The 13,350-nt window shown below is 38.0% G+C and overlaps 1 protein-coding gene across 1 annotated transcript; it reads left to right on the top strand.

Annotated features, from left to right (window-relative positions):
- The first annotated feature begins 2,497 nt into the window (after positions 1-2,497).
- On the top strand, positions 2,498-7,479 carry LOC125231028 (chymotrypsin-1-like). Its single transcript, XM_048136369.1, has 5 exons — positions 2,498-2,701; positions 3,957-4,224; positions 5,537-5,626; positions 6,166-6,347; positions 7,274-7,479. Exons 1-5 carry the CDS (start codon positions 2,513-2,515, stop codon positions 7,373-7,375), a joined length of 831 nt encoding a protein of 276 aa, XP_047992326.1. The 5' UTR covers positions 2,498-2,512; the 3' UTR covers positions 7,376-7,479.
- The last annotated feature ends 5,871 nt before the right edge of the window (positions 7,480-13,350 follow it).

The following is a 13,350-nucleotide window of genomic DNA, read 5'->3' on the forward strand; positions in this document are numbered from 1 at the left end:
AAGTATGGTAAAAATAAACCGTGATAACGGTGTATTTTAATTTACTCGCGCGGAAGTTATGAAATATTTATAATATTTACGTGTACCTAAGATATGAACGATATGCGAGTTAAATATGTCATCACGTATGCACACGAGATCACATTGACGCCACCCAATCCTCAAAACGACTGATATGACCGGTCCATAGTCATGGGACCCTGCCATATAGAACAAGGACGCCGGCTGAACTCCTTTCACATGGAGGGATCGCATGACAAACGAGTCTGTTATCATCTGCAACCTCTCCCAGCAAGATTTGACGTGGTAAACGAGTCTGTTCTAGGCGAGGCACAGCTTCCTAGTATCACAGCCATACTCAAGAAGAGACGACTGAGGTGGCTTGGGCATGTGTATGTACCACGTCAAATCTTGCTGGGAGAGGTTGCAGATGCATCAAAAAGACCGGTCGGACGGCCAATGCTGAGCTTTAAAGATTGCGTGAAGCGTGACATGGTTTCCTTTGAGATCCCATGCAACCAGTGGCAGCAACTGGCCGAAAATCGACCCATGTGGCGTCGTGCTGTCCACGACGGTCAATTCAAGCACGACAATGCCTGGTTTTCCTATTTGAAAGATAAACGCATGAGGCGCCACGAGCAGGCCTCCTACCCCCGTCCACCTGGGGGGCATACACTTGCCGCGTATGTGGACGAGGGATTCTCTCTCGAATTGGGCTACACAGCCACGAACGCAAGTGTCGTTCGAAATAGTTCGGATGCTTCTTAAAGTCATCTGTCACAGATGTAAAGGCTTATTATTAAGCCTAAAAAAACCTGGATGTTTAGACATCCAGGTTTTTTTAGGCTTTGAAATAAAATTGTTATCCGCTTTATTAGTAAAGCGGATAACAATTTTATTTCTGGTAGATGGTGACAGAGTCGGTTGCACCAAATCGCCTGTTACAGAATTTAGAGTTTGTATTTTTTTTTGTATTTGGGAATTTCCATAAACTTCTGCTGAGTGCTTCGCCTGTGTGGTGACGGGTTAAGAATTTCACCACCCCCTTTCTTCCCGTGGGTGTCGTAGAAGGCGACTATGGGATATGGGTTAAATTGTGGCGTAGGCGAGAGGCTGGCAACCTGTCACTGCAATGTCACAGTTTCGTTTTCTTTCAACCCCTTATTTGCCAAGAGTGGCACTGAAGCTTTAGTAGTTTCATGTGTTCTGCCTACCCCTTTATGGGATACAGGCGTGATTGTATGTTGTTGTTGTTGTTGTTCTGCTGAGTGACGTTGATGTGTCTGTTAAGTTATTAGGTCGCACTCTCTCTGTCGCTCTTCGGTATTGGTGCGATAGAAAGAGCTACGAGAACGATATTATCGTAAGCGATTGTGACGTTGTTGGTTACTATGGTTAGGTACCCTGGCATATTAGCGCTCTGCTCTTGGAAGCTGTAGGTACCAAGTTAAATCTATTTTCCTGAGTAATGCACATTTCCTATATTTGTTGTTTAGATTTTTGGTGATAACTTTAAGTATTAGATTAGATATGCCAACCAATGGTACTTGGTATTTTCTAATTAAATCAACGTAACAGACTTTAATCGGGAACGATAAAATCAGTTTTCTTTTTAGTGATCCATGCCAAAATGAGCAAAGCCATTCTAGACTTAAGAGCAAGAGCTCAGAGCCACTAAACCTCAATTTTCTCAAGGATTAAATATAGATAACGGAGGGTTCATATCGAGGTTTGAATGGCTGCATATTTGTTAGTTGGTCTCGACGGTCATTTTTCCGCTGAAATGAAATATTAAAAATTATATGCTAGATAAGATTTTGATAATCATCATTACCAGTGGCCCGTTTCTCGAAAGGTACAAGACTTGTATTACAAGTGTGTTTCCATGACAACCCATACGATTTGACAGTTCGCGCACTTGTAATACAAGGCTTGTACCTTTCGAGAAACGGGCCCCAGACCGTTTTAGCCGGTCATAACTATTAAATTACCAAACGCTTGAAAGTCCCTCTAAGTTACTTATTTTCTCAAACTATACCAGTCGCTGTCAATTTGGTATGACTTCATGATATGATGTGTCGACTCCAGATAACAATAATTTATTTCATATCCAAAACATACAAACCATCATCCAAATCCACAGCGCAGGCTTCGTCAAACGTGTAGGTACAAAAAAGCATCCGCAACAAACTTCGTCCAAACTACATCACTAATAATCCACCACATGCTTCGTCAAAAAATAATAAACATGATAAAATCCGCAACAAGCTTTGTCCAAACCCCTAGCAATACCCTACACGCTCCCATTATTATTATTGTATCGACTTCTTTATTATTTAAAGTAGGTATACAATTGCTCAAAAAATAAGAATTTTCTTATCTATTTACTATTGGAAATTTGCCAATAATTTACAAAATTTTCGACGGCACACCTATACTTTAAACGCAACTCTATCTTGACCGCTTCCCCGATATAAAACGTCCATTCTCATCAACAAATTTTCCAGTCATCATGATGAAGTTTCTAGTGTTAGCTCTGATAGGCGTGGCCACTGGGGCTGTAGTCCCTATTGAGGACTATCATACATCTGTGGGCATCCCGACTGCTGCCCGTATCAAGGCTGCTGAGGAGGCACTGGACTTCGATGGAGCCAGGATTGTGGGAGGCGCTCCTGCTTACCTTGGCCAGTTCCCTTACCTTGTAAGTATTTTTTTATTTAATAGGTAGCAGACCTCCTCAGTATAAACAGTTAAACACCGATACGAGGAAGCGCGACAGACCCCATCAAAATTGGATAGCCTTTTTAACAAAGACCTAAAGAAAGACACGAAGACCCAAAACCGAAGAGTGGCGAAGATTGACGAGGACAGCTGATCCCCATGTGAAATGGGACGTGGCTAGGCAAAGAGGTAGCCAACCAGCTGACGAGCCGCCTGATGGAAATCAGTCATCACGCCATTCATGTATATTTTATATTGCGACATCAGAAGAACCAGTTATGAGTTGCCAACGTTTAATAAGATAGGGTTGGGGTTTGTAATAACATGGGGTTCTTCAAAAAGCAGGTAGGTTTTTCGAATTACGCTATTGCGCAAGAACAACACATCCGATGGTATGTAATTTCTCAACCCTAGGGCGTTTCGAGAAAGTACGGCATAGCTAGGGTTGCAAAAAAACGGTTTTTTTTCTGGCTTGAAAAAAAAAACATGAAAAAAAATTAGTTTTTTTTCTGGAGTATGTTTTTTTCTATAGTACGTAATCTCAAAATTTGCAAAGCAGTTAATACTTTTATACGGTTTTTTAGACTTAATGTTAACTATTAAAGAAATTTGATCAAATAACTTTAATTTCTGGTCTTATAAAAGTAACATTTACGAAATCTGTAGTTGGTAGGTATCACTATTTACTGTTGGCAACACCACCGCCTCTCCACGTTACATACACGCTGCATCGAGGATTCCCCAAAAAAGGTTTGTATACTGAATGTTAATCGAATTAAAATGTACGTTATTGTTATTGAAACACGTTACAATTCACGAAAAACCGTTACTGTCGAATTATTTGTTATCTGAAAAAAAACATATTTAGAAAAAAAAAACAATGGTGCTCGGTTTTTTTTCATGTTTTTTTTCATAATTCTGAAAAAAACATTTGGTTTTTTTCTATTTGCAACCCTAGGCATAGCCGTACTTTCTTGTTCAAATCAACAGAGGTAGACAAACAACAGCATTTTGAGGGTAAGGAGGCGTCAGATTTCGATGGGCTCAAGATTGTAGGCGGTGTTTCTGCTTACTTAGTCAGTAAGAGTCATAAGCTCTCAACTACTAAAATTAGGAAGGCCAGTCGCATCGAAAACACTGTAAACTGACTCTCTATTGTTCATGTTAGCAACTTTATAATAAATGACCAGAATTAAATTATGTCCTATGTTTCACGGAAAATGTTACAATTCCAGGGAGGACTGATCATCACCTTATCCACTGGCGCTACTTCGTACTGTGGCTCCTCACTGCTCACTAACACTCGCGGTCTCACTGCCGCACACTGCTGGAGAACTTTGAACAACCAAGCCGTGGAGTTCACCATGGTGCTGGCTTCTACCCACCTCTTCTTCGGCGGGACCAGGGTGGTCACCAGAGACGTGGAAATGCACGCCGATTATGATAAATTGTTTTTGTACAATGACATTGCTATCATGAGGCTGCCTTGGGTTAATTTCGATGGTAGGTTTCGTTAGTGCTATTGCTGTAACAAAATGTTGTGATCTGGTAACATAATGATAAATTGGTAGCTTTCCAGAGATAAAAAGGGTCATTCGAAGGCTATTAAGATGTATTTTGTGTCATGTTTACAAAAAGTTGTTATTCTGTTTGTTTATCGAGTGCGAAGTTAAAATAAGGCACTTAAGTATGACTTATGTGAGGGAGGAAGGGGGCCATTCCAGGAGGTGTGCAATTGTGCAATTTGGCATTCTTACTTACCCACTTGACAGTCTAGCCCGCGCGACCATATTCCGGTCAACCGTCCGGGTTTTTAAGCGACGCGCGCAGCGCGCTGCGCATTCACAACTTTTTACAAAAACGTCTGTATCTTCTAAACTACACAAGGTATAGTTCAAAAAAAATACTTCGGTATAAATGAACGTACAGTACTTGAAATAAAATTATAGTGATAGTAAAATATGTATGATTATATACTATAAATCAAGGTTAAACTTATGTAATCGAAGAAAAAATGAAGAAATTTTTTATTTGACTATTACTTAAATTACAGGAAATTTTGAGCGATGACCCCCTTTTTTTATTACGTATTAGAGAAATATACTATTTTACCTTTATAATGATACCACAACCAACACATACAGTTCTCATGAAGATATCCAAAAAAAATTAAACAAATTCAAAATCAAACACAAACACGCGGAGTTTGACAAGGCACTGCCGAATTTATTTTTTCATTCACTAAGTAACGAGCGTACACTGCCATCTATACTTTTTGTAGCAAACTATGTAGTTAGGCTACGTTATTGTATCAAGAGAATAAGTAAATAATGCCGCAATATTTCGCTAGATGTCACTTTAATCAACTGTGTCTCCATCCCCTTTTTGGATAGTAAGGTATCGTAGGACTGTCTACCGGAATTTTTTTTTGGATACTATGCTATCGTAGGACTGTCAAGTGGTTACATGAAGATAGATCGGTACAAACTTATCTACATTTTCTTCTTCCTTTCATGCACACATCTGGGAATCACATTATTTTAGGACCAAACCAAACCAAATGATGGTGTTAACACGATTGCTATCCAGGCAGGCAAGTATGGTCGCGCGATAAATGATAAAACATCTAGCCGACCCTATCACACTTACTAATAGTGCGATAGGGACGACCTGATGTTTTATCATTTATCGCGCGACTATGCTTGCCTGCCTGCTGGATTTTTTTTTTCAAATAATTTGATACGCCTTTACAGTTTAGAGCTCCATGTAATTTTGTAATGTACAATGTACATACTTATCTACAATCCTGTTGCAGCTTTCATTCAACCCATCGCCATTGCTACCCGCGACCAAGACTTCGTGGGAGTATCAGCTACGGTAGCTGGTTATGGACTGACTCGTGACGGTAAATTTTAATCATTTAAGGCCCATTTGCACCAACCACTTAACTCAGGGTTAGTGGGCTGACAGCCACTGTCAAATTCCATATAAAATGGTGGGTTAACTCTTGGGTTAACCCTCCATTTTCGTTGGTGCAAGTGGCCCTAAATTTAGTATTAGAGATGACACTCTAGAACAGTTGGAGCCCATATCCAATGCGTTTTTATTTCACTAAATTTGACAAGTCGTAAGGCTTAATTACAGTATGATTTAAGACATAATGTTCATAGAGAAATAATAATAAATAACCTTGCCTTAAATTAAAGGGAAATCAATAAAACCGGTGTATATGCAACAATACGAGTAAGAATAAAGGATGATGATGATAATGATGACCTTGGCGTGTACTCGTGTCGAAAGGCGAGATTTTTTTTTTTGATACATACGTATTTCTTTTAACCCTTTTTTGCCAAGCGTGGCACTGAATCTTTGTGCTTTGCCTACCCCTTTATGGGATATACAGGCGTGATTATATGCATGTATGTTTATTTTTTTGTTCCACAGGAGGCACGATAGAACCCGACCAGTTCCTCTCCCACCTCGCCGTGCAGGTGATCTCCAACGCTGAATGCAGAAACCGTTTCGGTGCTCTCGTGGTGGACTCGACGCTCTGCGTGACGTCTGGAGTCGGTCGAGGCCCGTGCACTAGCGACTCTGGGGGGCCGCTTGTTGCAAACAACCAGCTGGTTAGTATATGTAATCCTAGATAGGGTTGCAAAAAAACGGTTTTTTTTCTGGCTCGAAAAAAAAAACATGAAAAAAAACCGTGAAAAAAAACCAGTTTTTTTTTCTGGAGTATGTTTTTTTTCTAAAGTGCGAAATCGCAAAAATTGCAAAGCAGTTAATACTTTTATTCGGTTTTTTATATTTTTAACTAATAAACGAATTTAATCAAATAACTTAAATTTCTGGTCTTATAAAAGTAACATTTAAGAAATCTGTAGTTGGTAGTTATCACTAAGTACTTACTGTTGGCAATACCGCATCGGGAATTCCCCAAGAAACGTTTGTATTATACTGAATTTATTGTACGTTATTGTTATTGAAAAACGTTACAACTCACGAAAAACCGTTACTGTCGAATTATTTGTTCATCTGAAAAAAAAAACATATTTAGAAAAAAAAACAATGGTGCTCGGTTTTTTTTTCATAATTCTGAAAAAAAATGTTTTTTTTTTCTATTTGCAACCCTAATCCTAGCCCTTCTTTATAAGCAACAAAGGAAATTAATCGGCGAAGTAGGATTTGTAAGTAATAAGCGGATCGTAGGTAGTAGGTACCTACCTAGTCGATGAAATTTCCTTGACAATTCAGATGCTACGCTGTCATGAGGATAATTGGGCTGCTAAAGTCCGGGTTGACACCATAGTCTAGATGAATTTAGAGCTTAAGTTTGTCAAAGCCTGTAGATCTAGATGTTGAAGCCTGTTTGTGTAACATGTTTCTACTTGACGCAGCCTCCGCTGCTGATCACAAAACACATACGAATCTGTTTTTTAATAATGTAGGTATTTCTCCTATTTTACAATAAATGCACTGTTTCGTAAAAAGTTATAAGCTATTAAAGAAAAACAGAATATAAAGATATCAACCTACTTGATCCTTATTTCAGATCGGCGTGGTATCCTTCGGAACCGGGACCTGTGAGGGCGGACTCCCGACCGGCTTCGCCCGTGTGACGTCATACGCTTCCTGGATTCTGGAGCGCTGGTAACCAGGCTACCATCGCCGATGAAGAGTTCACCTCGGACTCAAAAATTATCTGGCTTCGGACGGATCTCAAAATCAGAATCATTTTGTCGTGATATACTATATATTATATAAGAATAAGATAACCGCCATGTGGGATGTTGATTCAACGATCATTGTTCCGATAGTCGTTTGAGCGAACGGTCTCATAGCGAAGAGTCTCGACCAACATCTTAAGAGACTCTCGCTAGGTGGCTGGATCAAGAGCCAGGTGCAGAAGGCGGTGATCTTGGACACAGCGCGGATAGTCCGACGGTTCCTCTCTCTGCAGCCCTAACCACCGGCAGCTTGGGCCCTGCCCCGCTGCTGGCGGTACCTAAGGTTAGGTTTTTTATAATGTGTTTATATATTTTGTATTGTTTTGTAAGTGGTTTTGTATTTTACTTTTATAATAATATTATAAAATAACCTAGCCTAAGAGTTAAAATGAATAAAGAGAACTTTAAAACATAAAAAAGTACATAAAGTTTGTTTACCATTGAATAGTCCCGCCTCAACAGAAGTGCGTTTACACATTATCCGATCCGATATCGGATGTCGGACCGATATCTAACACATTACAGGCGTCATCTTGGATTTTTCCATTGAAATCCTAATACCGATTTTTCCATTGAAATCCGATATTGGATCGGATAATATGAAAACGGACTAATGCTAACTCAAGTGTCAGTTTCACCCGCGTGACGTCATACGCCTTCTGGATCTTATAGCGTTGGTAACCAGGTTACCAGCGATGATGAAGCGATTACTTCGGACTCGAAAAATATCTGGCTTCTGCCCCTCTGCCAATTTAAGCTTGATCCATTTGCGAGCAAAACCGCCAACGAACTCGCTAGCTAAAGGTCTAAAGTGTCTAAACCGCCAATGGAGCACTTGAAAGTCTGCGGATTTAATAGTTATTTGTTATACAAGGGGGCAAAGTTGTATTTTAACGCCGAGTGTGGAATTGAAAAACGAGCAAGTGAAAGGATTCTATAGTTGAACCAGGAGCGAAGCGAGTGGTTCGAGAATAGAATCCTAAACTTGCGAGTTTTTTAACACACGAGAAGTAAAATACATTTGCACCCGAGTGTAACACAAAACTTTTCCCCTCACTATAGCGAGGAAACTACAACGCAAAAAATGCGTTTATCACTGCTTCCAATAGTTCCACAGGTGGTAAATCATCTTTATGTCCTTTAATAGCAGCGGGTAAAAACGCATTTTATCCACTAGTGGGTAAAGTAATTTGACCTTGAATAAAGTCAAATTAACTGCTTTAAAATTGATAAAAGTAGGTGAATCTAGTAATAAAGATGATTTACCAGCTGTGGAACTACTGGAAGCAGTGATAAACGCATCTTTTGCGTTGTAGTTTCCTCGCTATAGTGAGGGGAAAAGTTTTGTGTTACACTCGGGTGCAAATGTACCTATTTTACTTCTCGTGTGTTAAAAAACTTGCAAGTTCAGGATTCTACTCTCAAACCACTCGCTTCGCTCGTGGTTCAACTATAGAATCCTTTCACTTGCTCGTTTTTCAATTCCACACTCGGCGTTAAAATACAACATTGCCCCTTGTATAACAAATAACTATAAACACCGTCAGACTTGCTCGCCGGCTCTTTATGCATGCTTGAAATTCAAGTAGCAGAACATTCTCAAAATGTCCGTGAATTATTGCAAAATTTAATTCCCCGCACCTCCGGCAAGAACAAACGGGCCTCTCGCTCGTTTTTGCCCAGGAACGTGCAAGTTGTGGAATGAGCTACCTTCTGAGGTGTTTCCCTTGCGCTATGATACTTATGGGGTTCTTCAAGAAGCAGTATTTAGGGTTCTCAAGGGTCGACAACGCATAAGTGTCTCCCCTGATGTTGCTTATGTCCATGGGCGGCGATGTCTGCTTCCCATCAGGCGGCTCGTCTGCTCGTTTGCTGCCTATTTCATAAAAAAATTCGTAAGAGAGACATAACTACGAGTTTTTATCAAGCGGCTGTGTCAAGTGAGCGTCATAGCACTCAAAGCGGAGTGCAATAACATTCTTGGCTAGAGGACCAGGTGGAAATATCATTCGGATATCATTGTATCTTTCAAATAAATAAGCGTGTAAGACTGACGAAGTGAAATGAACCTCTCACGTCGCAAAGCGTACCGCGTGTCAAATTGTCGATCGCTATCAACAGAGAAACGGATACAACTGTCCTGGACCCAACATAGTTCGCCAGACAGGAACATGCTCTTTGTAGAATATTACCATATAAGAGTAAAGGTCTGCCCACTACACCGTACCGTACCATTAATGTGCTAGGAGCGAATCAGACAAAAACATATTCTTTGTATGAAAACGTATGAGATCTTGCCCACCAACCCGTTCGGTTCCGTCACCGACCGTGCCCATCGCATGTCCTGCACGGCGCGTGTCCGCACCGTCAAAAATATTCTCCCTGGCTAGGGTTGTAAAAAAACGTTTTTTTTTCTGGCTTGAAAAAAAAAACATGAAAAAAAACAGTTTTTTTTCTGGAGTATGTTTTTTTTTCTAAAGTACGAAATCTCAAAATTTGCAAAGTAGTTAATACTTTTATACGGTTTTTTAGACTTAATGTTAACTATTAAACGAATTTAATCAAATAACTTTAATTTCTGGTCTTATAAAAGTAACATTTACGAAATCTGTAGTTTGTAGTTATCACTATTTACTGTTGGCAACACCACCGCCTCTCCACGCTACACGCCGCATCGGGGATTCCCCAATAAACGTTTGTATACTGAATTAAAATGTACGTTATTGTTATTGAAATACGTTACAACTCACGAAAAACCGTTATTGTCGTATTATGTGTTCATCTGAAAAAAAAAACCATATTTAGAATAAAAACCAAGGTGCTCGGTTTTTTTTTCATTTTTTTTTCATCATTCTGAAAAAAAAAACATTTGGTTTTTTTTCTATTTACAACCCTATCCCTGGCAATAGTTGCCGGGCCGTGCGGCCAGAACGGGCTAGTGAGCAAGATCTCATACGTTTTCATACAAATAATATTATTTTTTTGACGGATACGCTCCTAGCGTGGTCATGGTATGGTACGGTCCAGTGGGCAAAGACCTTAAATAGTACTAACGTACATAATGGACACTTCCCACAAAACTGAAGTTTGAGAGCATTTCATAGTATGTACTTACTTAGTTCATAAAATTTACATATGTAGTCACTTAAGAAAGTTGTTTCTTTTTGTATATTAATTGTTTTTTTTAATAATCAACGAATGGGTTATAGTGACCATAAGAAGCCCATCACCTCGGACACTGGCGATCAAATATGTATATTACTGGGGACGCTATTGCTATGTCTTGTATGGGAACCCTGCATTTTATGATTAAGCACTGAGACTTGGCACAGTTGTTGATTGGGTGGCCCTGAGTAGATAAAGATCGGGAGGCATCGAGAGCCCCCCTTAATTTAGGAGGGAGGAGGGGGGGAAGGCTGGCGCCTCCGCGCTTCCATTGAAACCATATTTCTCAAAAACTATACAAAATAGGGCATACGACATATCATTTTCGGATAAATGAAGGACGAGGAATTCATTTTTGGAACAAAAAAAATGTATTTTAGAACAAAAATACAAAATAAAATGGGAAAATCTGAAAATGAGATTTTTTTTTATACATATTATTGCGCATTTTATGAAAACTGTAATGGTTTTTTCTAAATAAAAAATATTATTTAATAGCTATATTTATCTAGTTTTAGAAAATGTGTAATTTGTTATAGAAATATATTATACAACGAGTGATAAAAAATAATTTACATCGCCCGATAGGGTGATACGAATGCTCACTTCAATAAGTTTTGTCAATGATTTCGGGTATAATCACTATTTTTAACACACGAAAGCCGTAATCATTGTATTTTATGGCTATTTTAGTGATTAATGTACTTAAAATAAAAAAAAATACAAAAATAAAAAAAAAATTAAATGTGGTAACTTTTTTATAACATTATCCTATTTTGTTCTTTCTATACAATATATACCTAAAAGCAATAAATATGAATGAAAAGCCACATTTATGTAGTTTATAAAAATATATAGTTTGTTATATAAATACATTACGAAACGCGAGATAAAAAATAATAAAAGTGTCGTGGCACGGCGATCTTGATGTACGGTACGGGTCAGCTTGTATGATTCAATGAGGTGAGGTAAAGGTACTCAAAGCTCTCAAAAAGTGTAGTTATTTAGAGTACTTCAAATTAAACAACATACTCCTATATAGTCTGAATTTAACTATTTATATTACATGAAATGAGCGATTGATATGATAGATCAGATATATACATCTGATCCTAATACATCTTGTGAAATAGTAGTTATCTATATGATTTGCATAATTTATGGATAATTCTTAATTGACATATTTATTATTCCAGGGGCCGATTTTTGAGTCTCACGGCGTTCGAATTCAGAAAATTGTCACTGAAAATAATAGGCAATTCACCGTTTTCAACCGGTATTTTAGTGACAGTGAGACTCAAAAATCGGCCCCCAGATCTGCGTCCTGTACTTTGGTTAACGAGTGCCGAAAATAGTTATTAACCAAAAAAGACCGCCAAATTAACAGCATTTCACCGACAAAAGCTGCCTTGCACCATTTTTGTAAGGGTTATAGGTATATCAAGGTGTCCATTTATGGGGTCAACTAAGTAAACCCAATTCAAAATTTGCCATTATTTGCTACTTGTGGCTGGACGAAAGTCTGTAACAATTGGGATTTGGGAGCCTACTTGCCCGCAACGTTGCCTGTTGCTGCAGAAACATGCCTCGAAATTGTCGGACGCAGCTGTAAAAAACAGTGCCGCGTAAGGTGCAATCGTAAAAAAAGGCTTTTAAATTAAATGTGCGGAACTGATGTGCTTATGCAGTGGATGTTGTGATATATACATAATTAAATTCAGACTATTCATGTTGTTTTATTGAATAACTCAAAATAGCTACACTTTTTGAGAGCCTTGAGTACTAGTCCCGATACACATGTTTTCGTCTAGTCAGACCATTTTTTGAGGTTCTCCTTTGTACAAAAGCAATGTCTTAGTTCAAAAATCATTAATGTTTAATGCTAATACGAATCTAGTTTATTTTTTATGGCACTATTGCGCAATAACTAACTATCATTGATACTGAAAGGAAGAATATGACGATTTTTATTTTATCTTTTATGGATGGGTAAAACCGATTTAAGGGGGCCCAAAGGACGTAACTAAATTCTGCTAGTAAACTAAAAAATCTTCAAGCCTATACATGCAGAACTGCTTTAGGAGTGGAGAAAGTGATTAAGACATTTTTTTTTGCAATATAAGTCACATGCAATTTTATTTTACAATCAAAATAATCTATATTATAGGACTTTTACAATTTTCTGTACTGGGTCGTGATATACCTACCTACATGTGTAAACGTTATAAGAATAAGTATATTTCTGTATTACTAGACGAACTCCACTGTATAGCGGGTAGTACCTTTACCTCACCTCATCGAATAATGCAAGCTGACCCGTACATAAAAATTTTCATTTTCATTATTTTTTATCTCGCGTTTCGTAATATATTTATATAACAAAATATATATTTTTATAAACTGCATAAATGTGGCTTTTTATTGATATTTATTGCTTTTAGATATATATTGTGTAGAAAGAACAAAATAGGATAATGTTTAAAAAATTATCACATTTTTAATATTTTTTAAAAAATTTGTATTTTTTTTTATTTTAAGTACATTAATCACTAAAATAGCCATAAACTACAATGATTACGGCTTTCGTGTGTTAAAAATAGTGATTATACCTGAAATCATTGACAAAACTTATTGAAATGAGCATTCAAATCACCCTATCGGGCGATGTAAATTATTTTTTATCACTCGTCCTATAATATATTTCTACAACAAATTATACATTTTCTAAAACTAGATA

The sequence above is a fragment of the Leguminivora glycinivorella genome, chromosome 11 (assembly GCF_023078275.1).
Source record: "Leguminivora glycinivorella isolate SPB_JAAS2020 chromosome 11, LegGlyc_1.1, whole genome shotgun sequence".
NCBI classification, from domain to species: domain Eukaryota; kingdom Metazoa; phylum Arthropoda; class Insecta; order Lepidoptera; family Tortricidae; genus Leguminivora; species Leguminivora glycinivorella.

What these genes read in the sequence shown, in the direction of transcription:
- LOC125231028 (XM_048136369.1), top strand. Translation starts at nt 2,513, where the DNA reads ATGATGAAGTTTCTAGTGTTAGCTCTGATAGGCGTGGCCACTGGGGCT. An exon ending in TTGGCCAGTTCCCTTACCTT is followed by an intron (nt 2,702 to 3,956) that starts GTAAGTATTTTT and finishes TTACAATTCCAG; the next exon opens with GGAGGACTGATCATCACCTT. An exon ending in GCCTTGGGTTAATTTCGATG is followed by an intron (nt 4,225 to 5,536) that starts GTAGGTTTCGTT and finishes ATCCTGTTGCAG; the next exon opens with CTTTCATTCAACCCATCGCC.